The sequence below is a fragment of the Gossypium hirsutum genome, chromosome A10, assembly GCF_007990345.1.
Source record: "Gossypium hirsutum isolate 1008001.06 chromosome A10, Gossypium_hirsutum_v2.1, whole genome shotgun sequence".
NCBI classification, from domain to species: Eukaryota; Viridiplantae; Streptophyta; class Magnoliopsida; order Malvales; family Malvaceae; genus Gossypium; species Gossypium hirsutum.
This window is the reverse complement of record NC_053433.1, coordinates 3,224,242-3,251,617: the sequence shown is the minus strand read 5'-3', so window position 1 is coordinate 3,251,617 and position 27,376 is coordinate 3,224,242. Positions and strand designations below refer to the sequence as shown.

General features: G+C 30.6%; 2 protein-coding genes and 1 non-coding gene across 3 annotated transcripts; 1 reads left to right on the top strand and 2 right to left on the bottom strand.

The window, feature by feature from the left end:
• Positions 1-18,427: 18,427 nt before the first annotated feature.
• LOC107924900 (probable WRKY transcription factor 65) lies at positions 18,428-19,886 on the top strand. Its single transcript, XM_016855470.2, has 3 exons — positions 18,428-18,772; positions 18,870-19,016; positions 19,114-19,886. The coding sequence occupies exons 1-3, from the start codon at positions 18,633-18,635 to the stop codon at positions 19,643-19,645; spliced, it is 819 nt and encodes a 272-aa protein (XP_016710959.2). The 5' UTR covers positions 18,428-18,632; the 3' UTR covers positions 19,646-19,886.
• A 4,743-nt stretch (positions 19,887-24,629) lies between these two features.
• Positions 24,630-27,030, bottom strand: LOC107925272 (ras-related protein RABA1c). Its single transcript, XM_016855920.2, has 2 exons — positions 26,611-27,030; positions 24,630-25,342 (listed from the first exon to the last, which is right to left on the bottom strand). The coding sequence occupies exons 1-2, from the start codon at positions 26,829-26,831 to the stop codon at positions 24,907-24,909; spliced, it is 657 nt and encodes a 218-aa protein (XP_016711409.2). The 5' UTR covers positions 26,832-27,030; the 3' UTR covers positions 24,630-24,906.
• A 154-nt stretch (positions 27,031-27,184) lies between these two features.
• TRNAG-UCC (transfer RNA glycine (anticodon UCC)) lies at positions 27,185-27,256 on the bottom strand. Its single transcript has one exon. It is a non-coding gene; the product is annotated as a tRNA-Gly (tRNA).
• Between the last annotated feature and the right edge of the window lie 120 nt (positions 27,257-27,376).

The window sequence follows — 27,376 nt, the reverse complement described above, 5'->3', positions numbered from 1 at the left end:
TTTTAAATACTATGGAAGGCTGAGTTTGTTATTTATTAATATGAACACTGTTTTGGCTGAAACAAAAATAAAGAGGTTTGGACAAAATTTGAATGTTTAAATATTCTAAAGGTTGTTATATTTTTCTTAATTTTAAAATTTAGTCCTTAAATTTTAATTTGGAGACATTTTAATTTTTAAACATTGAGTTTTTATATTTTTTTATTTAAAAATCTTGGTCCTTTTGTCAAATTTGTAGTAAGAATTGGTGATGCGGTTGTTATAAATAAAATAAAATAACTCCTTTAGCCCTCAATATTTACTGTTTTGGCAAATTGATCCTTACTATTTAAAACTATATAAACAATTTCAAATATATATATTAAAAATAAAAAAATATATTTTCAATAAAAATATGTAAAACGTGAAAATTTAAAAACTCTTTAAAATTCAAAAAATAAAAATGATTTGTAACAATTCATTTTAAATATTTTTATAAAATATGAAAAATACAAATTTTTTCAAAAATTCAAATATGTGTTATTTACTCCGATAATAAAATCTCTCTAAACTTTAAGCTATTCGTTTGGTCTATATTAAAAAAATTTAGAACAATATTTTTTTTATTTTAAGTTAGATTAATCATATATAAATAAAAATATATATTTTATGTAAATTTAATTATAAAGTATATAAAATGTTAGTATAAAATAATTTTAAAATAAAGAACAAACTCTGAATCGATTCAAACTAAAATAATTTGAGGATAGGGATGGAGATCAGATTTAACAAATAGCTCGAGATCTTTTTACTATTCATGGAGTAAATAACATATTTTTAAAATTCTTGAAAATTTTCATATTTTTTAAAATTATTTTTATTTTTTCAATTTTAAAGAGTTATAAAATTTTCACAATTGTTATACTTTTTATTGAAAATACCAAAAACTTTAGAATTTTAAAACATGTCTTTGTAATTGTTTATGTACTTTTAAAGAGTAAAAACTAATCTGACAAAAAATGTAAATGTTGAGGGCAAAAAGAGTTGTTTTACATTTTTTATAATAGTCACATTATCAATTGTAATATCAAAATTGACAAAGAGACTAAAATTTTTAAATAAAAATAAAATACAGGAACTCAATGTCTCGAAATTAAAATATAAATACTAAATTTTAAATTTTAAAAAAGTACAAAAATTTTTGACATATTTAAATTAAAATTGGTTCACAATTTTTACTCTAAACTAAATTAAAACAAATATAAAACGAACTAATATCATAAATAAATATATATCTGACTTAAATTTAGTCTAACTTATGTACACCTTTAATTATAATATGGTATGATGGTTGGTCCAAAAATTAAAATGGTTATGGTCAGCCTATACATGATACAAATCCACTAGATATCAATAAATTTAGGTAAAGCTCAATATTTCCCTTATATGTAACATAATTTCAACTTGGTAGGTAGTGAACCTCTGACCATTCCTTCTATATAAAAAAAATTCCCAATTTAAATTAGGATAAAAAATTGTCATAACAAAATATCAAAGAACCAAATTAGATGAGAACTCAAAACCCCATTCATATAAACAAATCAACTGTTCAATTCCATGGAAATATAATATATATATTATTTAATAATTAAAACCCAAAAAATTTTAATCAAATTAGATCACTTTTAATTTAGGCTAACATTTTATGATAGTAATTAAATAGTAACATATAATATTTTCCAACAATTTTTTTCATTTAATTGAATATTTAAAAAAAGAAAAGCTTAAATTAATAGTTTCAATTTTAGGAAGGGCTTAAAAAGAATTTTCTCATTTAATTAAGAGGTCAAGATCCCTACCTACCTTTGATTGAACTTGTGATGTAATGACAAAAAAAATATATATTAAATATTAAATCAGATTAAATCTTAATTTAGAAAAGAAAAAAGAAAAATCATATTTTGATGTGAATTAATTTATAACATAAAAAATATATATGTTACAAGCTCTACGCAAAATTAAGTGAAAAGTCTAGGTTAGCAGGTGTAAGTGTCACGGACTTGGAGTTTTCCCACACATCCGTGCGACCTTAGGCAGTTTCTTGGCTTAAAAACGCCTAAGTCAGCCTAACTTCCACCAATAATGGATTCAACCGTAAAAACGCCTAAGTCAGCTCAACTCGCAACAATAAAGGATTCAACAGAATTCCCTTAAAGTTTCCATGAAGAACAGCGGAAGAACAAATTAAGAACGATCTTTGAAAGATGAACAAAAGCAAGAACGCTTGAGAGAAAAGTTTGAGTAAATGCTCTCAATTCTTATTCACAAAGAATAATGAAACAATTCAGGAGTGAGTACAAATGAGGGGGAGGCTCTCTATTTATAGTTGAGCTCCCCCAAAACCGATGGCTACAATTAAAAGCTGTATTCAATTAGGACTCTAACTTTACAGAATTAGAAGTTGTGTACAATTAGAACTTCTAAGACTACTTAGTCCTATCTTCATGATCGGGCCCATCAGGCTTCAATGTGACAGGCCTGTCCAACAGCTCTTTGAATCGGGCCAATTCTCGTAGGCCAAATGATCCCCATCTGAGCAACAGACCTCCATTGGATGCATTTGGTGCGCTTGTCACGGGCTTTGAACTGCGGTCCGTGACATTCTCCCCCACCCATTCTCGCAACGCCCTCGTTGCGACTTTCTGAATGGCACTGACTTGATTCGCCTCGGTCTCGTCTCGTCGCCTTAGCCTTTCCCTTTCTTTGGGATTCTTGCCTCGGCTTCTGTCGCTTCTTAACTCGAGCCGTCCTGCTCGTCGCATTTACTCTGGTCAACTGTCCCACATGCATCGCTTCTTTTCCTTTAAAGTCTGATGCACCACCTACCTTTCCCATAGGTGGAAGCCTTGTCGATGACTCGGCTAACTCTGATACTTCACTCAACTTAAGCCTCATTGGTCCCAGCTTTACTGTTTTCATCGCAACTTTATCCGCTAAGTTAGATGACAAACTCACCTCTTCCTTGGGTGGAAGCCCCTTCGACGACTCACCAAGCTCAGACGTTGCGTTTCTTTCGACTCCGGCTTGCTTTGGACAGTTCCGCAACTCATGCGGACCACGGCACAAGAAGCACTTAACTTGCTTCTTTTTGCTCCTCTTTGCCCTCTTGGCTTCGGTTTTTCCCTTGCTCGAACCAAGCTTCTTGGGCTCATTGTCTGCTCCATCGTTCCCCTCGATGACAGACTTCTTCGGACACTTCCGCAACCTATGCGGACCATGACACAAAAAGCACTCTACTGGCTTCTTCTCGCTTTCGGCCTCCTTGGCTTCGACACCCCTTGCGCTTGAACCAAGTACCAAGGCCTTACCCACCGGCTTCTCCTTAAGCGCGAATTTCTTCAGACATTTCTTCAACATGTGTGGACCGTCGCAGAGAAAGCATTTTAGCTTGTCCCTTTTCCTCTTGGGTTTCTTCTTCCCAACTCGTGGTTTCCCATTACCACCATTGTCGCCGTTTTCATTGCCATTAACTCTATCTTCCTTGTGATCCATTTCACATACGCCCCTTCCATCGGACTTGGAAGACCCAAGCTTGTCTTTCCCTAGACCAAGCTTCACCACGGACTCAACTACCGTCATGGCTTCCGACAGTTTTTGGACACCTCTTTGTTCCACCTCCTGTCTGACCCATGGCTTCAATCCCTTTTGAAAAGCAAGCAATGCTTCTTCATCGGTCACATCTGAAATTTGGAGCATAAGTTCCTTGAACTCTTGAACATACTCCTTCACTGTGCCCCGTTGCATTATCTCTTGCAACTTTGCCCGAGCTTCTTCCTCGGCAAATTCTGGGTAAAACTGTCCCTTCAACTCGCATTGGAACTCTTGCCACGTCCCAATCTCACCTTGCCTTTTATCTGTGGTCCTACCTCGCCACCATAAAAGCGCAATGTCAGTAAGAAACATTGAAGCAGTGTTTACCTTAACCACATCCTCTATGATGCCTTTGGCACGGAAGTAGTTTTCCATCCTCCACAAGAAATTGTCCACATCACATGCAGACCTTGTCCCCAAAAACTCTTTCGGCTTTGGGACATCCTCATTACTGAGTGCTGCATTTGCCACTCCTTTCCCCACGGCTGCTTGACACAAGGACAGCTCTCCCTCGAGCTCCTCTATTCTTGTGCTCAAAGCCTTTGTCGTGGCCATTGTTTCCTCCTTCAAAGCCATCATCATGGCCTCGAGAGCATCATTCCTTTCCGACAGCTTATCCCTGTGTGAATTAAACAACTCGTTTACCTTGTCCATGGTGGAATCAAGAGACATCTTTACATAGTCTCTGGACTGCTCCTCCCAGTTTGTTATGCGATCCTCGACCCCATCGAGTGCCTCCTTTACATCCGCCATGGATCCCTCGAGTTTACCCACACATTCCTCTACTGCCGATATTGTCTCCCTCAAAAACTTCCTCGCCCACCTTTGTTCAAACTCTTCTTTCGACATCCCAACGGTGCCTTTGAACCAACAACTCGAATATTACTTGGTTCAAACCTTGGCTCTGATACCACTTGTCACGGACTTGGAGTTTTCCCACACATCCGTGCGGCCTTAGGCAGTTTCTTAGCTTAAAAACGCCTAAGTCAGCCTAACTTCCACCAATAATGGATTCAACCGTAAAAACGCCTAAGTCAGCTCAACTCGCAACAATAAAGGATTCAACGGAATTCCCTTAAAGTTTCCATGAAGAACAGCGGAAGAACGAATTAAGAACGATCTTTGAAAGATGAACAAAAGCAAGAACGCTTGAGAGAAAAGTTTGAGTAAATGCTCTCAATTCTTATTCACAAAGAATAATGAAACAATTCAGGAGTGAGTACAAATGAGGGGGAGGCTCTCTATTTATAGTTGAGCTCCCCCAAAATCGATGGCTACAATTAAAAGCTGTATTCAATTAGGACTCTAACTTTACAGAATTAAAAGTTGTGTACAATTAGAACTTCTAAGACTACTTAGTCCTATCTTCATTATCGGGCCCATCAGGCTTCAATGTGACAGGCCTGTCCAACAGCTCTTTGAATCGGGCCAGTTCTCATAGGCCAAATGATCCCCATCTGAGCAGCAGACCTCCATTGGATGCATTTGGTGCGCTTGTCACGGGCTTTGAACTGCGGTCCGTGACATAAGCATCTAGAAGATGAATTATGATATTTAATTGATGTCATTTAAATCTCATTACTATATGACATGGGAACATAGAGTATGATAAAGAGTTTGGTGCATTTCTTAAATGGTAATGGTGGTGGGTCCATGTTATTTATATGTCAACCTTCTGGACAATTTGTTAATTGAAGTTGTCAGTATTTAAACTTACTCTTATGGATAATAAAAAATTAAAATAAAATAAAAATAGTTCTACAACAATCACAAACTCTAGAAAAAATAATTATAAATAGATGTGAGTATTCGGTCGAGTTAAATTGAGTTAAAAAATTTCGAGTCGAGTTAACAAATCTTATTATTTATACTCAATGTTGCGGTTACATGGACTGCTTATTTAACTAGTAGACGAAGTATAAGATTATTTAACGAATCTTATTATTTATAATCTTATTATTTGTCTTTTCTTATTGGGATTTTCGGATAACTCGAATTGTGTAATTCATATTCGAGTTAAACTGAAAATTTTGATTTTTTTTATTCGAGTTTATCCCAATAACTCAAACTGTTTAATTCAAAATTTGAATTTTTTATCGAATTTTTTGAAAATTTAAAATTTGAATGAATATTAAGAAATAAAAAATATATTACACTACGGAAAAATAACATTATATTAAATTTATCAACAAGTATTCAATGTAGTCGAAAAATCTTTTGTATTGTTGTTTTTTAACATTAGTGAATTTCTCCTTCTCTGCTCATAGTTTTTCATGATAAAAGTTTTCCTTGTAAAATTTACGTGTTTTTTTATTTTTATTTCTTATTATTTTACAATTATTCCTATTACTATTATGAACGTATAATGTAACAGTCTTAAAGCACATTGTATTATTAAGAAGAGAATTTAAATTCGAATATTAAAATTTATATTATTAATAATGACAAACTATAAATATTTTTCATGGTTCGTAAAATTGATATTGATTCATTATTAAAAAAAATTCTTATAAAAAAAATTTATTTCATGGATCCATCCATGCCTAGATATGGTGTTGATTTTGTTTTCCCACATTACATGGATCTAGAAAATATATATATATATATATATATATAAAAGCATGTGCATTACATTCCATTGGATGCTCTAATCAAATCATCCCTATATAAAATTTACCGCTGAGGGACTTGTAAGTTTTTTCAATAATTTATTTGGTTTAAATTATTTACTTTAAAAATGCAAAAGATTCAGGGATTGAAAAATAATTAGACCTTTTTTTTTCTCTCCTTTCACTCCCACCCAAAGGAAAAAAAACTATTTTAATTAATAAAAAAATAAATTGAATAATCTCATTTTAAGTTCTGATCATATCTACTCTTTTTTGATACAATACCTAGAACTATTCATAACCCCTCTCAATCCCTCTCAATCCATAAATAAGAGGATAATGTGTTTTAGCGCATTCAATCTTATTTACTCCTATATTAGTAACAATATCCATATCAATAGAATTAAAACCTAATCGACGCTTATATAACTATTATAGATATATAACATCGGGTTATTAAATTTTACAATAATCTTGTTTGTTTAATAGAAAAACATTATAATATGTGCATACGTCGAACGAGTTCTAATAACATATTATATGTATAATAATCGTATATGTCGTGTTTAACAAGTATATAAGAGATAAATCTAAACATTAGGAAGACGTGAGGAAGTTTCTGTTCCTTAAATTAAATATAAATCCATTTTGTATAGTTTTTCCAACGTTAAAATATTCTATAAGTCCCTATATTTTTTAAAATTTAAAATTTAATTTTTTTTATTTTATTGTTAGAAATTTAATCTTTCTACTTTTCATATTTCAAATTTTAAGTCTAATTTTAACAAAATTAAAATTGTTTTGTTAAATTTAAGTTTATTACAACGTCATTTTTTAATTACATGACTATCAAGTGAGTTTTCTTTCTTCTTTTTTTAATTTCAAAATGTCACATCAATAAATTTAACAATAAAAAAGAAATTGACAGTGTTAATAGTTAGATTTAAATTTTAAAATCTAAAAAAAATAGAGAGATTTAAATTATAAAAATAAAAGTATAAGAACTAAATTTCGAATTTGTAAAGAGTACAATGACTTGTGGTAGATTTTAACCTTTTTATGCCATTGGTGCAAGAAGTCAGAATAGGAACAATTGAATATAAAAATGCGGCGGCTAAGTACTTATCTATAAGTGTCATTAAATGCTTATATAATATTAAATTAAATTTATTATTTTGAAGAAGAAAAAAATATTCATTTTTATTCCGATGCTTATATTAATATATAAATAAATTTAATAATTTGAAGAAGAAGATGATGATGTTTATTTGATTATTAACTTTTTTTTCTAAAAAAAGGTCATAGTTTTCTTGTAGGGGTGAAGGTAGAAAAGTTTTTAAGGGACTAAAATTAAATTTTAATTTTTATGATAGTAAAAATATAATTTTATTATTTGAATAGCCTATATCTTTATAGTTTTTAAAAGATTAAATTAAAATTTTATTATTTTTAGAGAGATAAAAATATAATTTTATTTTTTCTAATTAAAATTTTAAAAAAATTTAAAATATCTAAAAATAAAAAAGTTTTCATTTTAAGAGACCGAAACCCTGCCAATCCCACTACTACTCACACGTTTTATTGGCTCATACATCAACTATATATAAAAGGATTAAGTTTTTTATATTTTTTTGGGACAAAATTATTCTTTTTCGTTATATAAATCTAGACACTGAAATCCAAACTAAATAAGTTAACATATTAAAAAAGTCTTAAATTATTACATTTTGTTTAAATAAATAATTTTTAGTCGAATAAATATTTATCAGTGTAATATTGAAGAAGAGGGTGACAACATTTAAATTAATGTTATCTACGTGTCATATATAGATGACAGAGACGACATTTTATCTAAAAAAAACATTTTTTAAAAAATTAATTAGCTTTTCATGGTAAATCACTAATGCAGCATAATTTTTTTGTTAATTTCTATAATACAATAAACATTTGTCTTCCTGTCTATTTTAGTTAATTGAAAAATGTCATAATTTTATTGGTTATAAAGGATTTAATGACATTGTTTATCTATCGTCCCAAAAAAGTTTAATTATTAGTATATTTATATATTTAGCGGCTGTTTTGGAAAAGCATAGCAAATTGCATGTTTTAGTGGCGTCTTAGCCATCTGATTGCCGCTAAATATAAGAAACTCTGACGATTATTCTTTTGATAAAAAACCACAATATGTTGTAGCAATAGCAACGGTTTTTTCCAAAACACAACGAATTGGTGGCAGTATATATATATATTTTTATGATTCCAATGTTAATATTAAAATATTTTTATAAATATTTATAATGAATATGTAACGATTTGGTTTTCAGTTGAATCGAAAATTGTGGTTCTGAGATCTCGTTTCCGTAAATTAAGTATGTAAATATTAAATAAAGATATTTACGGAATTATTATATAGATAAATTTAAATTTGGATTGTTAATTTAGCCGAAATTATGATTAATTAGGGCCCATTGACTAAATTGTAAAATCCAATCGCTATAGATTTTTAATTGGTAAATTTTTGGGGACTTAAAATTGCAATTAATCAAAGGTTAAAAACAACAATTAGACCATGTTTAAGTGTGTGTTAGTGGGCGGTAAGATGAAATGGCCATTAACTTAAACAAATTAAAATTTATTTAATTAAATTAAGGTTAATTAACTTAATTAACAAATTAATCCCACTATATATTATGGAAATTTCGGTGGGAAGAGAGATAAACTCATATTCTCCAACCGAATAGAAGAAAAGAGGAAGAAGAAAACAACGCCATTAACGGTTTTCAAGTTTTTGACTTCAATTTCAAGTAAGTCCCTGTCCATTTTCTTTGATTTATATATATATATATTATCTTGGAAGCTTGATGAAGCTAACCCAAGAATCAATTTGATCAATTAGTGGATTTTTTATGAGATGCCATTGTTGAGAATTGAATATTTTAGGTGTTAAATTGATAGAAATTAAGCTTAGTTTAAGAAAAGTACTAAATTGGAAATTTTAATTGTTAGGTTCATACATTAGGGACCAAATTGAATACAATATAAATTTGACATGAAATTCTTGTAGAAATAAGAAATAGGAGGTCCTTAATGAGTAATTGTGAAATCGTATTTCAATCTGAAGCTTTGGATTGAATGTTATGTTTGTTAGGGGTGTTCAAATGGTCGGTTTGGTTAATGACCAAAACGAATTACTATTAACCAAATTACCCGAGATGGAAAAAATTTTAATCGTTAATCGAACCAAAAATTTTATCAAATACATTAACCAAACTGAAATATTTCGGTTAATTCGGTCGGTTAACCAACTTAATCGAAATTTATATGTTTTTGTCTTTTGGTTAAAATAAGTATAAAACATATAAAAATATATATATTACTAATGTTCACTTTTTTAATAGTTCAAAAATATATATTATATATAATATATCTTATTTATTTTGATTAATATAAAAATAATAGTTAAAAAATACATTGCTGAAATAAAAAATATATTATATATAATATATTATTTATTTCGGTTAATTCAGTTAATTACCAGGTTTCAAATAGATTTAATTGACCTTCGATTGAACTAAATTCAACCACTGACTAATTAACTGAATTAGATCAATTTGGTTGGTTAATTCGATTTTAACCGAACTATGAACACCCCTAGTCCCGAGTTTAGGGGCTAAATTGTAAAATATGTTTGATATTGTGATTGGTTCTGATTTGAATGGAATTTAATAATATAATATATTTTATGATTTTATTTAGATAGCGTTGACACGAAACTGTCCAGAGGGAAAGGAAAATCGAAAGTAGTCGATGAATAGCTCGAAAATTTGGTTTGTATTTCTATGATTTGGGAATCATTATATGGAGTCTGAGGTGAGTTATTGATGATTACTTAACTTGAACTGATGTGATTAAGATTGATTATCGATACAGGGACTAAATTGAATAGAATATAAGTTTCATGATTTAATCAGTATTTGATAATTGACATGAAATTGAGCTGAAACATATTGCATTATATGAGAAATTGATGAATAATTAGGGATGACAAAGTATGATTTGAACTATTTATAATAAATTAGAAATTTGGTTACCTTATTAATTGTTCGAACCGAGTCAAATATGGCAATCCAGGGTGATAATATGTACTTGTACAGCGTTATCATTGTTGGGAAACCTAAGGTGATGAATCCGTGCATCTGTTCCAAGTTTGTGTTTGGTTAATAAGGTTATAAACATAAGAATGGATAAATGATATGTAAATTAATAAATGACATTGAATTGTAATATATGACAATATGCGAAATGAACTAAAATGAGCCCTGGTGGCTGATCGAGTAATAATGAGCCAATAGGCTCGAAAATAATTGAAATGTGGTATAAAATGTGACATATTGTATTTATGCTAAGAATGACAAATGAATGAGTTTGTATGAACTAGAGATGATAAGTGAAATGAACCAAATGGTATTTGAAATTGTAGATGATTGGTAAGTTTGTGTATATGCTCAAATAAATTGGTGTGAGTTTAGTGTTATATATATTTATCATGGTAAAAATGATTGTATTGTGGAATGAATAAGCAAAAGATTAGGTTATGAATTGAATTTGATAGGGATGTATGCATATGTTTAATTTTTTTTATATTGACTTGAATCAGGAAATAACATTAAGCATAATTGCTCAACGTATGATTTGTTTTCTCCGTATGCAGGTATAACAGATTTCCGGTAGTTCGAATGGTTGATCCAACATCCCAGAAGCAATCCCCAACTCAACAAAGTTTGTTTAAGTTTTGTTTTGGTGTCAAGTATGGCATGTACCAAGGTAAGTTCATTTTGGTACAAAACTATGTTATATACACTTTTGGTTTAAAAAGTTTGATGTGTGAACTTGATTAGTTGAATATAACATGTAAAAAGATTCAATATAGTTTGGAATGGTACGAAAAGTTGCAATTGTCAAAAGTTTGATGAATAGATAAGCATGTTTAAGTTTTAAATGATATATGATTGTTTGATTTAAATCATAGATGAAATGGTATGTTGCATTGTTGTAGATGATGTTGTAATCCCTGAATTGAGGCTTAAAGACTTCATATGTGATTTGAATTTACGAATGATTGTGAATTGTGATTGTTTGGAAAATGTAGGCAAGAGTTCCTTTTGGCATTTTGCAGAAATAGAATATAACGTCGCGATGTCGAGCATGGGTTGTTGAGACGAGACCCAAACAATGTATTGCATCACGACGAGGAATTCCTTTCGTCACGACGTCAACCTACACTTTTGAAAATCTTACAATTTAGTCCTAATTCCATCTTGGGTTAGCATTAAAACTTTCGTAAGCTCGTATAAGATCCGAAAATGAATACGAATTGTTTTATATACTTGTTTTATTAAGATTTGAATGTTTAAGGTTGTAAATCAAATTGTAATCTGTAATAGCCCAAATTTCAGCGATGTCAGAAAATAGTGGTTCGAGACCACCAAATCCGACAAATGAACTCGTAGATTATATTATTTAATATTTATGAGCCAAATGTAGCTTTTAAAAGAATAACACTGAGATCTCGATACTTTTTTTTTCTCAATTTCTTGACCCAATAAATCTTTATAAAACACAATTTACTATTTCAAAAATCTTATAAAGCTACATTTGGCTCATAAATATTAAATAATATAATCTACGAGTTCATTTGTCGAATTTGGTGGTCTCTAACCACTATTTCCAACATCGCTGAAATTTGGGCTATTACAACTGGTGCAAAAGTTGCTAGAAGGATTAAATAGCTCAATTGTCAAATGATGAAGTACTTAAAGTGCAAATGTAACACCCCCTAACCCCAAACCGTCGCCGGAACAGGGCTACGAGGCATTACCGGATATATTAGACAACTTATGGATATTTTACAATTATTATAACATTCATAGTATAATTGAAGAATTATGTCCCTATAATGGACTTTCGAAGCCCAACACAAGTATTAAAGTGGAATGGAACGGGACTTGTTCGAGTATTCAGAGATTTTTTTTTTTACAAAAATTTCGACAGCATTTCTTCTTAATTTTTACATAAAACCCCCTGCAAATTCAAACCAAAAACCAACTAATCCAAAACCAATGGCACAATAAAAAACAATTTAAACCTAAATATATCTAAATCATAACCAATTCATTAACATAGTCATTTAATAACTAAACATTCATAATATTAATCCAAATTAACTAATAACTTCATTCATTTTTCATTCCAACTTATACCAAATTATATAATATAATATTTACCATTTTATCAAACGAATAACAAAATATGGTATACCATTCTTATAACCAACTTTACAAGTATATCTATATAACTTATACAACACCTAGTACATGTCACTTTCAATTAAGAAAGAAAACATCACCCAAAATTTGCTGGAGTCGGGATCGTTCAGATGCTGGACCGGGGTACTAGACTCCTATTAACCTGCGCACGGAAACAACCGCACGCTGAGTATTCCATACTCAGTGGTATTACCATAATTCAAATTATAATAGCAATAAATCATTTTAATTACCAAACATGTAACTATCTAATTTCACAAATATCAATTCATTCTTAAACTTTCATTAATTAATAATAACGATACAATTTTTATCTATTCTTCAGTTTCCATCACATATTACATGTAACAATTTCAATCACAACATGAACATTAAGTTCATGCCTTTCATTTTCAATCTCAATTTCAATCCACTATTCAACTTTTTTGTTTCTTTCAATATTTCAATAATATAATCAATCAATTTATTTTAAATTTCTCATCCTAGATATTCACCCTATTAATAAATTCGGACTTTGACGGATACACAGATTCCAACCCAAACACACCAATACGGCACTTGTGCCTAAAACCGTACATAGTACCTGATCAGTATACGACACATAAAGTGCCTAAAACGACACACGAGGTGCCTGATACGACACACGAGGTGCCTGATACGACACGCGAGGTGCCTGAAATACGACACATAAAGCGCCTAATCGATAAAGCTGGCAAATCCCGTACACTTCCAGATCCTATGGCATGCCAATTATATCCGACTTAGCCCGACTAGTTAATAGGGTATTTCAATTCTCAATTCACTTTCATTTCCATTCCAAGATTACTTTTCAATTAAAATTTTCACATTCAAATCAATTTACAATTCAATTATACATACACATTCACCATTCAATTCAATTCTCATTCAACTCAAATATCAATACTTACCTTATAATTCACTTATTAAATATAGAATTGATATAAAACATTTAATAAAAAGTAATTTGAATTATAGTAATACAAACCGTGAATTTCTCGTTTTAATCCTCAATAGCTTTCTCCTTTCCTTTGTGCGCCGATGTCTTGGGTTCTTTGTTAACAAATTAACTTGGAACCTTTCAAACCCTATTTTCCCTTTTTCTTTTCTTTCTTTCTTTCTCCCCTGTTTCTTCTCTGTTTCGTTTCCTGCTATTCTGTTTCCTTCTTTCTTTTTATTCTTTTGTTTCTTTCATTTATTTCCTTTTTATTTACTTTACTTTTAATAATAATAATTTAATATATATTTTAACACATAAAAATCTCAGATTTTTATGTTTATGCCGCCTCACTTAGGACAAATGGTATAATTGCCATTTTGGTCCTCTTCATTTTCTTTTAATCTACAATTTAACTTTCATCCTTTATTCAATTTAGTCATTTTTCCTAATTACTCTTAATTAAGCTAAATTCACCTAATTTAAACCTAATTAAACACATCGCTAAACTCATAAATATTTCTAGTAATTATTTCGAACTCGATTTACTAAGCCAGAGGCCTGTAATGTACTTTTCCGATGCCCGTGAATTTTGGGTCATTACAGCAAATAAGCCCAAATGAGATATTTTGCGCGGCAATAGCTGAGAAAAATCAAGAAATGGGTGAAATAAGGGCAAAATTGGAAAACTACCAAAATTAGCTAAATAAAAATGGGACCAAATTGGAATATCTAGAATTCTCTTCATTTTCTCTTCATTTTCTTCAGCTGAAAAACAATCATGGAAGAGGGTTCAAGTTGGTTTTCATATCTAGCTTCATGTAAGTTTAATTCTTGCTTTCTCCTTGAAATTTCTAAGATTTTGGACTTTTACAATTGAGTCCAACTTACTATGTCATTAGTTTTTGATTTCATGGCTAATTTTTAAAGTTGCTATGGATGAGTGCTGGAAGTACATGATGAATAAATATAGAATTGAAGCTTTAATTTTGATATATGATGATTTTATCAAGTAAAATTGATGGAAATTGATATAGACTAAACAAAACACTTAAAATATACGAAACTGATATAGAGGTGCATTATTATGCACTATTAAACAGAGAGCACTAAAGTATTATACAGATAGCACAGATGTGTTAAACGGAGAGCACTAATGTGCTAATAATCAAAGAGCATGCTAGAGTTCCTTAATGGCATGCCACTAATATTCTAGTAGTTCTAAATTCCGTCTACTTGAACATTAAAATTGAATTTCATACATTTAAATACTTTACAATTTAATCCTTATACCAATAATCCGTATATTTATATATTTTCTATCTTTAATACATGTAATATATTTCAAAATTCACTAGTCATTCGTAATTTACTAATGATTCTTATCATGTACTTCATATATCACTATCCAATTCCAATTTCACTTTCAATTCATTAACAACTCAATTAATTTTCATTTCTTATCAATATACAATTCAATACTAATATTTATCCATCACTCAATTCAATTTCCATTCAATTCAACAATAACACTTGCCTCATACTTCACTTACCATACATATAATTTAACATTTAACATTTAATAATAAATAAATTGAATTATAGTAATACAACCGTATGCTGGGTATGTCTATACTCAGTGGTATTACCATAATTTAAATTATAAAAACTATAATAAATAATAGACATCAAACATGTAACATTATAAGTCATATGTGTTAATTTATATTTAATTTCATATCTCAACAATAGTCTTTCATCAAAGGGCATCACGTATCATCTATATTATCTTTAATCAATTCATGAACCTTTGGTTCAAGCTTTCAATCTCATATCTCAATTTCAATTCACATTTCAATTCATAATTCCACCTTTTCATACTTTCAATAGTTCAATTGATCAAATCCATTTGATTTTCTCATTCCATTTATTCAACCCTATTAATATAACTCAGACTCAAAAGGATACACGGATCCAACCAAACACACCAATATGACACATTGTGCCTAAAACGGTATATAGTACCTAATCAGTATACAACACATAAGTGCCTAAAACGACACACGAGGTGCCTGAATTAAACTTACATAAAGTTAGAGTATGAAAACCAACTTGAACCCTCTTCCATGGTTGTTTTTCAGCTGATGAAAATGAAGAGAAAATGAAGAGAATTCTAGATATTCCAATTTGGTCCCACTTTTATTTAGCTAATTTTGCCATTATTTCACCAACTTCCTAATTTTTCTCCGCTATTGCCGCCCAAAATATCTCCTTTGGGCTTATTTGCACTTTAGGTCCTTCCTCATTTGACAATTGTGCTATTTAATTCTTCTAGCAACTTTTACACTTTTTTCAATTTAGCCATTTTTATTTAATTAATCACCCAAACGTCAAATTTTCTAGCAAAATTTTAATACTACCTTATTGATACTCAGTAAATATTTATAAAAATATTTATGGCTCTATTTATAACACCAAGATCTTGATACTTTTTTTTCTCAATTTCTTGACCAAATAAATCTTTATAAAACAGAATTTACTATTTCAAAAATATTTTAAAAGCTACATTGGACTCATAAATATTAAATAATATAATCTATGAGTTCAGTTATCAGATTTGGTGGTCTCGAACCACTATTTTCAACATCGCTGAAATTTGAGCTATTACATAATCTGATTGCAGTTGCTTCGACAACGAATGACATCTTATAGACTAGATCTGGCGATCGAGTCGGGTATAAGTTGTTACAGAACAATAATAAAAATTGTGCTTTAATAAGATCGAAGAGAGATAAATTTTAAATTTAAATAAAAGTTCAATATTCATTACATCAGTACTAACATTTAGAGTAAACAAATATCGAAGTACCCAAGACAATAGATGTTGAGACTTATGTTACCACATAAAAGCTAATACATTTTGAAGTTGTGTCTTAAGTTATTGACTCTATGACTAAAGTTCATCATATCTTGTTATATCTACATCCCGTTTGACTTCAAATCTTCTTTTCATCTCTTTCAAGTGGCCTTTCAACTTATCAACTTTTTATTTAAGTAGTGGAAAAGTAGGTTTGAAAAAAAAATGTGATTAAAAATTACTTTTGAAAACGTGGTTTCTTTATTTTAAGAGTTTAACATTATTGTAAAATAAAAAATATATGAAAATTAAAAAAAAAATTAATTCAGATGTTCAAGTTCATTAATATTATGGTATATTTTTAAAATTTTACAGATTTTTTTCAACTGTCTCCCTAAAAAAAAAATGAAAGTGCCTCGTTAGGTGCCTAATAAGGCAAACAATAGACACCTGATGAAGCTCTCCCACTTTGTGAACTTACTTCTTCAAGCACTTGATCTCTTAGCAGAGTCAAAAGACAAAATTCCCACCAGAGACAATACCAACTCATTGAGGGGTTCACCAACTCTTGACAAACGATATTTTACATAATCAAATACCAAAATCTTACTTTCCAATCAAATAAATCTAATAAGATAATGTAATATATCGAATAATATGCCAAGCAATGTTTACATTGCGAAAATTTCATTACCCATCAAGGGTAAATTTTCTTTTTTAATCCAAATATGTGAAATTTCATTTTTGGAATGTGAAATGAATACCTAATTAAAAAACTTTTTTAATATATTAAGCAATTAAATACTATTGTTTTGGACTAAAATTAATTATCACATCGATCAAAATTAACAACATCGCTTCAAGTCATGATTTCATGTTATTTATGTATAATATTCCCCAATTACACATGCTAGACTTGTTCCCCTAATTTATATATTTTTTATTTAATTTGTAGTGGTAAAAGTTGGGAACCGAGGAATCTCAATTATATAAATGGTGACATTATTTTGTTTTATTTTTGAAATTAATATAACCAACAACAGATTTAATGTATAAGAGAAGAGCTATGTATAAGAGTTAGCTGACTGAGTTTTAGTTCGATCGACATCGATATTATTGTTAATGTAGAAAGACGTAAGTTTGAGTATACTAAAGTGCATTATTCTCCTATTTAAATGTTAGGAAAGAGCAATGTATAAAAAAATCAGATATGACGATAACCTATAATAAGATAATGTTAAAATATTTATTTAAAGTGAAAAATTATAGGAAAAAAAAAACCTATAGACCCCATTGCCGTAGTACTCAATTCTAATTAAAGTAATAAATGTTGTCCACAACCTTTATAACTAACCATAAAAATGCATCGCCTATATATATTTTAGATGAAGGGTTAGGCCATTGGGTGGCAAAGTATTAATATTAAATTATATTTTTTTATTATATATTAATTTTAATTTCATCATTTGAGTGGGATTAAAAAGTAATTTTTAAAATTTTTATAATTAAGGTCACATCACATGTCTCTTAGATTCGTCTATGGCAACATTCAAATAGTTGTGAGGTCCAATGTGTTTAAACACAAAGTATCGAAGGGTTAAAAATAATTTAGGCCAGGAATGGAATATTAAAGAAAATAAAAGAGATAGTAAAAGATATGTTATATATTGTAATATCAATGCAATTAATAAATATGCTTCTTATTAAGAAATAAAAATAATTACCTCGATTTTATGTTATCATATATAATTAATAATATATTCTCTCGTGTTAAATAACTATAATTATTTGTATATGACAAGTAAATTAAAATTTATATATTATATTATATATTAAATCAAAATTAATAATATATTTTTAAAAAGTACTCATTATTTTTAAATGAGATGATATCATGTCATATAATAATTAAATATTAGAAAATATCTTTAAGGATAATTGTAAAAAAAAAAAAAGAGAGAGGAAAAAGACACTGGGTCATTTTCATATTACACATGGACAAAAGCTTAGTTTAGGATTTTATATCACATTTGTTTGCACGTCCTTGATAAACAAATATAAAAGAAAAAAAAAGGTCTAAAACCACCATTCTATCTGTCAACAACAACATGCTGCCCCTTCATTTTTAAAAGGACCACCCTTTTTTGTTTCTTCTTCTTCTTCCTCGACCTAACCCCCTCCCTTCCTTTCTCTTTCTTCTTTGCTTTTAATCAATCAACATCATCATAAAAAACTCCGCTTCATCATCATCGACCATGGACGGCGGTGGTAGTAGCAGCAACAGTTTCAGGAAAGTGAGGAACCCTTTTGTCACTGACCAAGAATTAGAAGAAAGTGACAACGTTTCGTCAGTAACTGGAGCTGAATCTCCTCCTCCTTCTACTACTAAAAAAGGGTAAATTGATTTTTTCCGTAACTCGTACTTCTGTTATGTTCGTTGTTTAATTTCCTTTTTTGTATTGACGTAATGGGTTTTTTTTGGGGGGTTACAGCAAAAGATCCATGCAGAAAAGAGTGGTGTCAGTACCAATCAAGGACGTTGAAGGTTCCCGCCTTAAAGGTGAGGGTGCTCCACCGTCTGATTCTTGGGCATGGCGGAAGTACGGCCAAAAACCTATCAAAGGTTCACCTTACCCGAGGTAATCATTATCGAGGAGTAAATTTTAGTTTTAGGATTAGTTTATATAATTATCGAACTTTGATTGAGGTTAACTTTTTTTATGATATCGCCGGCAGGGGTTATTACCGGTGTAGTAGCTCAAAGGGATGTCCGGCGAGGAAACAAGTCGAGAGGAGCCGTGTAAACCCTACAATGTTAGTGATCACTTACTCTTGCGAACACAATCACGCTTGGCCTGCTTCTAGACACAACAACACATCCGCTAAACAAGCAGCGGCGGCGGCGGGGGAAGCTTCCGAGTCGCCGACTAAATCCACCACAGCTGTAAAGCACGATCCGTCCACGTCGCAACCGGATACAGAACCGGATTCAGGGATGGAAGATGGCTTCGCTTGTCTGACGGAGGATTCGATTCTTACGACGGGGGATGAATTCGCTTGGTTCGGGGAGATGGAAACCACGTCGTCGACGGTATTGGAGAGCTCGTTATTTTCTGAAAGGGATAACAGTGAGGCGGATGACACGGCGGTGATTTTCCCGATGAGGGAAGAAGACGAATCGTTATTCGCTGATCTCGGCGAGTTGCCAGAGTGCTCGTTTGTGTTTCGGCACCAACGGAATGTGGGACCACAGGTTGGGATCTGCTGACGTGTGGCGGTACCGTAGGAGTAGTTGGCTCCGACGTCGTCCGGAAAATCCCCAAACGGTGGGACAACCAAAAAAATTGAAAAAAAAAAAGAGTGAAAACTAAAATTTTATTTTTATTTTTATTTTTAAGGAATCTCTTACATTTTGAAATTTCCTCTGAATTATTATTATTTTTACAGTATTTAAGTTGCCTTTGATTTCGGGTGTAGTAAATGAATAAAGAAGAACTCCGAATTCCTAACTCCGTCGTTATCTTATCATGCTCACCAACATTTGGCGTCTGATTTAGGGACCTAATTGAAAAACAGGAAAATTTAACGCATCTCAATGACAATTCTCCAATCTATGCTTGAGCTTATAATGTAAACGGTGGTAGAACCCGTTTTTAGACTCTATGTTGTTTATACCCTTTTCTTCTTTAGCACAATTCACATCCTCTTTAGCATAATTTGTCAAATAAGTAAAGGTCAAATTCTGATTTTGGTCCTCCTATTATACTTAAATTTATAATTTAAGTTTTGTACTTTCTAGAGTTCAACATTGATTTTTTCTTAAATTGTATCAGAAGTGTTTTTAAGAAAAATTATATAATCATTTTAATTAAAATGATTTAATTATTTGGACAAACTAATGATATTATTGAAGTTCAGGATAAAATTATGCAGTTATGAGTTTTATTAGGCATTATTGACAACAAGATGTGTATAAATAAAGTCTTGCTTTATTTAGACCTCATTGCTTTTTTCTGAAAATGGTAGCAGTGTTGGTAATTGTAGTTTTTTAATATTTTTCTTAGTTGTTTCTTTTAATTTTGTTTTTAAGGAAGTTTTAAAGTAGGTTAGACTAACCTAATATCTATCGATTTAGCTCAGGGACTAATTTGTGCATCACCAATACTGAAGAGTCATCTTGCATTGTTATTAATCAGAGTTCATTGTCAACGCGGTCTAATAGTGGCAAGGTTAGGATGTTATTACTGGTAGTTGATAACAGTATTGCATCTCTTGTTCATACTATCAATTTAGTGATCCTTGTTGTGTATATCTCTCATACATTAAGTTTTTACATTGAATAGTCAAGTTATGTTTGTACTTCACTATTGTTACTCAGTGAGTTGTGTAGTCATTCTAGTTTAACTTACTTTTGAATTAATAAAATTACCCTTTCCCTCAAATAAAAAAGTTTTAAACGAGTACAAATTACGATACAAAAACTAAAATTTACATTTGAATATAATAAAAGGACTAAAAACAGAATTTGACCAAAAAAAGGTAAATGTGGATATAACTTTACGTTACGCTTCCTATATTTCGTCGTGAATGATCTCATAAAATGAATAAATTCAATGTACCATTACGCAAGATTTATGTTAACGTCAATCTTAATCTTAGGTACTTATATATTGATTATGATTTTTTTTTTACAATAATAAAACTTTAAAAAATTACCACATGCTTTTTTATACAATAATAAATTATAAAAGATCATAAGCTTTTAATATTTTTGATTGGACAGCCGGCCATTGAATTTTCAAACCAACTGAAAATTTGTTTTACAGAAAAATACAACCCATTTTTTTAAAAATTTTAATATATTTTTAACACTTTCATTATATATTGTACACACCTATATTTATCCTTACTAAATTCGCTGCTCCATTAAAAATATATATAAATAATAATACAAGGGGTAGTTGAGGGATCGAGGGACCCAAGTTGATATAAATCAAAGGGATTAAATATATAATAATTGGTTAATAATTAGTATTAAATAAAAATACGAATAAAATAAATTAAAAAAATCTGTCAGCTGCATTCAGCAGTGGTTGTTAATTTATGGTTATTTTAAAATTTAAAAGTCTTTACACGTTTATAGGAAAGGTCAGGGTGACGTCACCAATTATTGAATACAATTTTTTTTAAAAAAATTATTATAAAATAATTAAATAACCTTCTTATCCATTATTGCATTGGGATGCATAGATTATGAGAAATGCCAGCTTATATAATCAGGGTTAGCCGTTATAGCAAATTTAACTATTTTCTCACCATTTAAAATTTTGAGATTTGTTTTAATTAAGAATTATTTTAATTTAAAATTTATTATGTCTGATTTGATTTTAAATTTAATTATATTTTATAATAATTGGTTTTGATTATATTTATTCGAATGTATGGTATGTAAGTATATAATCACGGTTGTATTTTAGAATAAAAAATAAATTTAATTTTTAATGTTTATATATTTTGTCAAGTTAGTATTTATTTTTTAAGTTAAATTTGACCATTAATCTTTTAATGAGTCGATTTATTTTTTTAAAAATTAAAATACTAACTAAAACATTAAAATTTTAAATATAACAACCTACATGATAATCTACATATACTGTCATGTACGTTGTTACTCCAAGTCCAATATCGTTAAAAAATTAATGTTTTAGTTAATATTTTTGTTAAAAAAATGATTTGATACTTTTCAAAAATTTAATGATTACTTAAAAAAAATAAAAATAAAATTAACAAAATATATAAACTTTATGACCTAAATTTATCATTATGCATTTTTTTTTATTTCAACCTTAAAAGGAGTCAAGTACATGCCCACAAAAGCAATGAAAAAGAGAATAAATTTACTAATTCGAATGTGTCAAGGTTAACTTAAGTTTAGTTGATATTGTTGTTGTTACGATAAATTAAAAGTTATGTAACTTAAAAGTAGGATATTTTATTTTAGTATAGTAAAACCTCGATAAATTAATATTCAATAAATTAATAATCTCAGTTAAATAATAATTTTTTTTCGATCCCGACTTAAGCCAAGGGAATAAAATAATAACCTCGCTAAATGCATAATATAATAATTTTGAGAAAAATCCTTAAGGACCCAATGAAAATATAAAATAATAATTCATTAAATATACTGAAAATTTTATATACAATACATAAAACTAAAGTGCATTCTAGACAATTCTTATTCTTTTCAATTTTATTCTTTGCTAAAATATGCATCTATAGTTAATTGCTTTTTCTTTCCATGTGAAACAAATACGATTTCATCTTTAAATTTTAGAAAGCCATAAATCAAATCTGGTATATTCTTCTCGTGTCGTATTAAATAATTATTCGAGGTATCCACAGCTAGAAAAACCTTTTTTGGAGAAACATGTTGTAAAACACTACTGTCATCTGATTCTTACTTGTCATCAGCTGACACATATATAACTCCTTGAATAATTTTTTCATCTGTAAGTGATTCCATCAAAGATTCATTTTCACTTGGATAATTCAAAATCTGCTCAACATCAATGACATTTCTCTAGTGTAAATTAGAAATTAATTCTTTTAATTTATGAATGCCTTCAACATCACCAATTTCTTATTCGAGAGGCATATCCTCCTCGGATCGAATTTTGCAATGCCGGAAACAATTTGCAATAGTTGTAGGCTTCACATCAATGTTCCAAGCAACATTAATAAAATGGATTGCATCCAATACATTAATCTTTTCAGGATTTATTTATCCTTTCTCGTAACCTTTCAAGATACTAGAATAAAAGCGACACCGATAATAAATCTTAACTGCTCTAATAATTCCACCATCACATGGTTGAATTTTTTATGTTGAATTTGGCGGCAAAAAGAATAATTCAACGTTTCTCAAGCCTTCAAAAACCTTAGGATGAGCTGGGCAGTTGTCTACTTATAAGCAACACCTTTTTACCAATCATTCTAGCATCAAACCAGTGAACAAAATCTTGAAAAAGTAATCCAATCATTCATGTTTTTTTGTTGGCTCGATAATGACAGTTAAGATTGTCAATATTCACATGTTTAAAACATCTAGGATTACCAAACTTACAAATGACCCAAAGAGGCCTTGTCCTTTTTTCGTCCTTCTAATTATTTTGTAACCAGTGAATGATCTGTTTACAAACGATAAAATAAGCATATTTCATCTAAGGCATCTTCAATATTCTCCATAACAACTGAACCACTTTCACCAAATATTCTTTAAGACTTAATCTCATGTCTTGCCTTGAACTGTTCTAGCCAACCAATTGAGAAGTTAAATTCGGAATTTGCATCACCATATATTTTCTACAGAAACTGTTTTGCTTTAGTTTGAATCATTTCTCCAGTCATGTTTACTTTCTCTTAATATTAGAGAAACCACTCATACAATACCTTTTCTAATTCGGGATATTTGGTTGCTTTGTGTTTTTTAACATTACTATTCTTTTATCTCTTTTGACAAATATTCAGATGACCTTTTAAGAGTATTTGATATTGTTGATTGACTAACAGAAAGATCAAATGTTTGTTGAACTTACTGTTGCAAGTCATTTTGACTTGAAGAAGGATGCTCATTTTTGTACTCACATAATGCTTTTCTCATCTCATCTATCAATGTAGACTTTTTTACACATTTCAAATGGGAAACCATAGAAGAAAAGATTATATAAATTATAATATTTTGATACGTACATGTTTTTATTTATAATAAAATTCTTAATCTATCCAATGAATATGTAAGTATTGCATTTTGAAACCATTAACTATTTTGTTTTTGGTTACATGAACCAATTAATTAACTCTTTTTCTTTTGTTACATGAACAAATTAACGTTGATTCATTGCAACTATATGCATATTAAATTTTATAGATATTTTACTGTATATTTTTTAAAAAAAGAATACTTTTTTTTATCTTAGTTTATTTTATAAAAAAAATATAATTGAGAAAAATATTATAATGAATCATTTTCTTCCTGTTTGACCGAACAAGATCGTGAAAATTCTTTTATTTATTTTTTTTCTTATTAATTTTAACCACCCTTACAATTGACCAAAAAGATGAAAGAAAAGCTACAAAAACAAATATTTTTCTTCATTTAAGGTGTTTTTTTTTCCTCAAAAAGTAATACCTTTAAAACCATTCACTCATTTTAGATCTGCCTGAAAATGGAAAAAGGATAGAAAATAGTATTTTCCAACAAGTAACTCAATCTCCATTATCTGCTAATCCCCTACTTTAGCACTTTAGCTTATGGATGTAACACCCCAATCCTATATCAAGAAATTTTAAGCATCTACCATGATATTATATGTGGAGACTTAAACTCGGACCTATGTTAAAAGCGGACAATACCTCACAAGCCAAGTTCGGGCCTCCACAATGCACACTTTTTGCGTATATGTGACGAAACAATGGTTTACAAAGAAATCAATGCAGCTGAACAAACCCCAGACTTTCAGATCCATATCAGCTTGAACAGCAACCCCCTTTCTTCATTGCCGAGACATCTTTACCGACATCAATTTTCTCTCCCTTGGAGGGCACGGCTGAAGCGGCCCCATCATCGCTTGTCTCCATAGCTTTCTTGCTAACGATGTTGTATATCTGAGTAAGAACTTCAGCAAATGCAATTTCCACGTTAGTAGCTTCCAGAGCAGAAGTTTCCATGAAGTAAAGGGATTCTTTCTCAGCAAAGGATTTCCCATCGTCGGTTGAGACAGCCACAAGGTGACGAAGATCTGATTTGTTTCCGACAAGCATGACTACGATGTTGGGATCTGTGTGATCCCTCAACTCTCTTAGCCACCTCTCTACGTTTTCGAATGTGGAGTGGCGTGTAACGTCGTACACAAGGAGTGCTCCCACAGCTCCTCGGTAATAGGCACTTGTTATTGCACGGTACCTATCAGTGTAAGAAGACAAGTTCAGAAACAATATGAAAGATAAGTTGACAACCACATCAACACTAGCTGCAACCAATATCCATTGCCCCTGAAACATAAAGGGTTAAAAAAAACTCATGCAGCTACTTGTTCATAATGTAAAAACAAATTCCATTGATCGCTATCTGAATCCAAACTGTGTAACACAACTCAGCTAAAAGACTTGATAAACGGGATGTTTTCAATGTTCTTGTGGGTCAATTCCTCTTTCTTTATGCCATTAGAAGGAAGAAGATGAAGTCTTACATTCTATTTTTCAAATCAAAGAATCACCTTAGATAAAACATATGATAAATTAGTAGGCTTTATATATGCCTACTGAAACAGGGTAATCAAACGATAACCAGGCCATGACAGTAGCAGCCCGTTGCAGTAACAGCAACAGTATAAGCATTACACACATGAAACATCCTATACATAATGACAATTTTGATTCAATGCCTCATCAAACAATCTTGGAATAAGATCATACAATTGGACATCCTACTATCTCAAATCACACGGTTTGAAAACATTAAATTCGACCTGTAATATATATGAGCATGCCTCAAAAGAATCATGTCACTTGTCAGCCAAGATTATGCGGTCTTTGAGGTGAAGCAAGCTATAATGGCAACAGAAGAATTGCCTAGCAATTCTGGGGACGGTTAAAATTTTAGGACTTATAAAATGGTGGCAAGCAGCATTTGCAATAATGATTCTCACATTGGCAGGTGTATGGTAAAGACTATCCAGCAGGATAAAGTAAGGCAGCGCTCGGCTAGAATCAATCAGAAAGCTAAAACGATCCTATACTATTCTAACAAGCTGTTTGTTTCATTACCAATTTATCATTTGTAGTGTCCATGCAACAACCCTAAAATATCAAACCAGATTAATGCTATATACACCAGATTGGCAAGTACGATACACAAATGGAAGCTCAAAGATACAGCTATAGAATCATCACCATTCTGTGAACATGACAAAACTAGAAAGCAAGCAAGGGTTCCAGTGGCATTATCAAGCAAGGGTTCAAATCTAAATAAAAACATTTGCCAAAAAAAAGAAAAGGAAACGATGTCGTTTAAGCACAGCTCACAGATCTAGCTCTTCCATGATCAAGGTCGCTTTCTTTCCTCAAGTTCAATAAGAACAAAACCAAATTCCTTGCAAAATCAGAAGAGAACTAAAGATACCCAGATCAAAAATAAAGGAAAGCAAGGCAAGGGAATAGTAAAAGTGATACCTTTCTTGACCAGCAGTGTCCCAAATCTGAGCTTTAATGACCTTGCCATCCACATTCAAACTACGAGTAGCGAACTCAACGCCGATAGTAGACTTGGACTCGAGGCTGAACTCGTTCCTGGTGAACCTGGAGAGTAAATTAGACTTCCCCACACCTGAATCACCGATCAAAACTACCTTGAAAAGGTAGTCATAGTCATCCTCTGCTCTGTAACCAGCCATATTTCACCCTTCCTTTTTTCCTCTCAAAACCAATGATGTTGATACTATATTACTTTCCCTTTTGCTTTGTGTGGAGTAAAAATATGAGAAAGAGAGTGTGAAACAGGGGAGAGTTTCAAGTTTATCATGCTTTTTCTATTTCCCCCTTTTAAACCTTTTATTTTGGTGGGTTGGGAATGTAAAAGATTATTGGACACCAGGGTGGCAACATGTTGATAATTCATTTTAATTGCAAGGACTAATTTGACAATCTCTTGATAGGGGCAGAATGCAATTTATGTTTTAGTATAAGGACCCCATGATATTTTTACCACATTATCATAATTAGAAAACAAAACCAAAAAACATTAAAATGCGTTTGCCGGGAGTCGAACCCGGGTCTATTGCTTGGAAGGCAATTATCCTAACCGTTGGACTACAAACGCTAATTGCTCAAGCTTTTAAATAAACAAAAATAGTAATAATAGAAACAAAAACAATTGAAATTCGCTTTTATATAGACTTTCCAGGAAACTTCAGAAAGAAAGACAGTGATGAAATGAACT

Excerpts from the sequence above, each read along its gene's own strand:
- LOC107924900 (XM_016855470.2), top strand. The coding sequence starts at position 18,633 with ATGGACGGCGGTGGTAGTAGCAGCAACAGTTTCAGGAAAGTGAGGAAC. Across the intron at positions 18,773-18,869 it reads CCTTCTACTACTAAAAAAGG|CAAAAGATCCATGCAGAAAA; the intron begins GTAAATTGATTT and ends GGGGGGTTACAG. Across the intron at positions 19,017-19,113 it reads AAAGGTTCACCTTACCCGAG|GGGTTATTACCGGTGTAGTA; the intron begins GTAATCATTATC and ends TATCGCCGGCAG.
- LOC107925272 (XM_016855920.2), bottom strand. The coding sequence starts at position 26,831 with ATGGCTGGTTACAGAGCAGAGGATGACTATGACTACCTTTTCAAGGTA. Across the intron at positions 25,343-26,610 it reads GACACTGCTGGTCAAGAAAG|GTACCGTGCAATAACAAGTG; the intron begins GTATCACTTTTA and ends TTACACTGATAG.